At 30.1% G+C, this 3660-nt stretch overlaps 1 protein-coding gene across 1 annotated transcript; it reads right to left on the reverse strand.

The window, feature by feature from the left end:
* Positions 1-499: 499 nt before the first annotated feature.
* Positions 500-2807, reverse strand: LOC106646077 (alpha-tocopherol transfer protein-like). The gene is made up of 3 exons (XM_014362102.2): positions 2497-2807; positions 1447-1810; positions 500-1056 (listed from the first exon to the last, which is right to left on the reverse strand). The coding sequence occupies exons 1-3, from the start codon at positions 2781-2783 to the stop codon at positions 799-801; spliced, it is 909 nt and encodes a 302-aa protein (XP_014217588.2). The 5' UTR covers positions 2784-2807; the 3' UTR covers positions 500-798.
* Between the last annotated feature and the right edge of the window lie 853 nt (positions 2808-3660).

Raw genomic sequence — 3660 nt, forward strand, 5'->3', positions numbered from 1 at the left:
TTTTTACTGGAATTTCTCTATAATTTTTATCATTTTTTTTCTCTCAGTGGTTTATTCTGTGGTGCGTCTTTCGAAATTTTGTTGAAAAATTGCAGTATTTAACGCTCTAAGTTTTTCTTTTACTATTAAAACAGTTAATTCTGAAGGCAGTCTTGCCTCTGAAGCAAGCGAGGGCACGACGCAGCGCTACGAGTAAAATTCGCAGATTGTACGAGTATACTGTGTTGCCGTACATGACGGCGCGTCGTGAACGTTTAACACCCAAAGAATGATAAAATTAACTAAAATCCAACAGCTCGTAAAGTCCCGGTCGTCAAACCTGAATTTATGGGTGACACGATCAAAGTTGTTTTTACTTACTGTCATCTTTTTTAGCTTGTATCACAGTTTAATACTTAAAAATAGAACCCTCAATGAAATTGACATCAGCATTTTTATCATAATAGAGTATGGAACGATTAGGAATATGAGACAATGGAGAAGTGGTAAAAAACAAATAATTTTATTTTTTTACTTTATTTACTTTTTAATTTATTTGTGACGATCACGACTCGTATTTTTTCTGATTATCTTTTATATACACCAGGTGATCCTATGATCATCATCTCCTATCACTGATAGCGGTACACCAAGAGACATGAATAATTTTTCTACTTACCTTTTCATTTGTACAGTACAGCAATAATACTTAAAATGATGATTACCATTCGAGTTATTGTTCAGATACATTGAATCAAAAGTTTTCAAATTACTATGAATTATAAAGTCAACCTTACAGGATTAGACCTAGGCACGTTCTTAATCAATATCTAGCTTTTTGAAACTACCCTCAACCCCAAATAACTCGGTGGCGGTTTTGGGTTTTCCGAGACGCTTTGACTCATCAACTCGAACCACTCTCTCCTCTTCGATAAAATAATCCCGATGGTTTTCGATGTCCTTTATAACCTTGGCGTAAAGATCCATCATTTTACCAGCTTTGCCACCTACCTCGTCTGGCAGGATATCAACGGGCATGTGTTTTGCCAAACTATCTACATTAGGATGCAAGTAAAGCTAAAAAAAAAATATTTTATTTTAATGATTATAAATTACATTTTTGACGAAGACTTCTATTCATCAGAAGTATCAGAAGGTAGTTAATCCTATGAAGGGCCAGACATTACCAACAATGAGAGGCTAAGACTTTTCTGAACGTTGATTTACTCTTTCAAGCATTCATTTTTCTAGCTAAAATAACTGTATTTTAAAACTAAAAGCTTGAAGCAACTAATTTAATAAAAATGACTCAAGTAGTAACTGTACGAATTTGACGCTGTTAGAAGTAAATTAACATTAAAAATAGTGCTGGTCCCTTGTACTATTTCATCCAACCCTTACTATTATGTTCTTTTACTTACAAAACAATTATAAAAAAAAGCACAATGAGAATAATGTTATACTTACTATGTCCATAAGTTCCTTTTTCAGAAATGGTCTTATGAGACCGAGAATAAAATCCATGACTGACGACGTGTTCAAGAAGTGCAAGGACTTAATTCTAAGGGGTACTGACTCTTGCAAATAGTACACGAATTTTTTGACAGCCATTGGTGGTATGCGTAGTGCGTGGCCCATTTGTACGCCACTTATGTCAGTGACAAGCACCTGTCCCGGCATAGTTCCCGCTTGTAGTAACCACAACTCACTGATCATATTGTAGAGTTTCATAGCGTCGTAGAATACGTATCGGTCTGGATCGTAATCAATCAATCTGGCGTATATCACGCCATAACCTTCTGGTGTTTTATTTTCCAATGGTATAGCCAAGCTGAAGAAAAAATATCAATTAAACGTTTCAGATGAATTTTTTACCTTTTGTTTTCATTATTAGATTTTTGTAATCAAACAATTGTTTCGTTATGACAAGCTAAGTATGATTTTTTTTTTTTTTAATAAGAATTATTGTGTGGTTATAACAATGTAAATTATTAATCGTATTTATATAAAGTTGTAGTACGTTTTTTTGCACAATGCACAAAAAATGTTCTTGGCACAAAATAAGGCAAATACATTTGACGTACATTCTCTTTGTCAAAATAAAATAAATAAATTAATGAAAAAAAAAAAAAAATTATTTAAGTAACTACCTTTTGATGTTTTAAGTTATAAAAATAGAATGAGAAAGACTTATGATAATAGTAGTTTTATGCCATGTATGAAATGTCCGAAAAAAGACCCTTTTTTTGTATTCAACTCTCATTGATCTGACTATATTATTCTATTGTTATTATTTTTACTATTGTTACTATTAGTGTTAGTATTATTATTTCTATCATTACTATAAATTACTTACAGAAAGTATTTTAAAACAATCATTTTAGTTTGTAAATCAAATAAAAATTAATTGAAAAAGTTATCAAACGAATATTCATTATTCTACACCTCTGTTTTACTTTTTTTTAAAGCGTCTTTAGGGTGAATGTTATGTAAAAAATTCAAAGAAGAAAAACTTACATTGTTTTCATAATATTTCGTATATCTTTTGAACCTATAGGATCTCTATTAGAAAAACATTCTGGTATATGCGTTCTGGTAGTCAAAAAACTCTCAATTGTATTTTTTGTAGGTTCCAGGCGAAAATAATTGCTATGTAAAAACATAATCAAAGCATTCTCATCTATATAGTTTGGAAAGTGAGGCTGCTTTTTATACCAATCCTTTAAATGCTGAATATCATCTTCCCTTAATTGTGGGTTTCTCTTAAATTCTTCTTCGATCGGTATTTTCTTAAGAGTATCCATTTTTTAAAACTGAAAAAAGTAATGACTTATAATTATTTTGAAAAAATTAAATTTTTTAAATTTTTTAGATGAATTTTTTTTTTTATCCAAACTTATTATGTATAAGGTTTAACAATACTTAAAAAAATATTTTTGATAATGATTTCATAATCATCAAGTATTAGGTAGGATCATGTTTGTTCGTCTGAAATGAAATAATGAGGTATAATCGTAATCCTAGAAATTTTGTATTATTTTTCGCAATTTTAGAAAGTCTCTTTCGACTTTAATCAAATTTCTATCCCCAGATAGTACTTGCTCTTAAGAATCCAACTGTTTTATTAAGAACAAAAAAATTAAGTTATTTTTAGCCAACTCAGCTGTTTTCTTAATTTTGTTTATGAGCAGAGAAATCATTGTAATGGACGAAGAAAAGTTTGTCCAAGTTAAATGTCATAAATATCGTCCATTCAAGACTAGTCTACACTATTTCAGTTTATTTTCAATGTTTTTTTTTTTCTTTTTTTTTTATGAAATATCATTTTATAATATTATGACTATAACCAATTGGTAGAGTAAATATTAGCTGCAATTAAATTTTATATCAATCTGTAAAATACTCCGTATTTTTTCGTTGATCAATTTTGTAAACCATTAATTATGCATAAATTTTATTAATTATATTTAATGAACAAACCAAGTACAAGTAGCACTCCGGGAGTGCAGGCAGAAGTGAAAACTTAAACTTATAGCGCGTTGGGCACTTTTTTGGGTGAACACTTTTAGGTGCGCTCGCGACATGAGAAATTGTACATAAAAAATCAAGTTTATCAAAGCAATGTGGGCACTTTTTGAATGGACATGAAGTATAATAACTATATTCAGTTTTATTTAAATG

The sequence above is a fragment of the Copidosoma floridanum genome, unplaced genomic scaffold (genome assembly GCF_036245765.1).
Source record: "Copidosoma floridanum isolate Cflo_tuat_1 unplaced genomic scaffold, Cflo_Japanese_pri ptg000020l, whole genome shotgun sequence".
Taxonomy (NCBI): Eukaryota; Metazoa; Arthropoda; class Insecta; order Hymenoptera; family Encyrtidae; genus Copidosoma; species Copidosoma floridanum.

Excerpts from the sequence above, each read along its gene's own strand:
- LOC106646077 (XM_014362102.2), bottom strand. The coding sequence starts at position 2,783 with ATGGATACTCTTAAGAAAATACCGATCGAAGAAGAATTTAAGAGAAAC. Across the intron at positions 1,811-2,496 it reads CGAAATATTATGAAAACAAT|CTTGGCTATACCATTGGAAA; the intron begins GTAAGTTTTTCT and ends TTTTTTCTTCAG. Across the intron at positions 1,057-1,446 it reads AAAAGGAACTTATGGACATA|CTTTACTTGCATCCTAATGT; the intron begins GTAAGTATAACA and ends TTTTTTTTTTAG.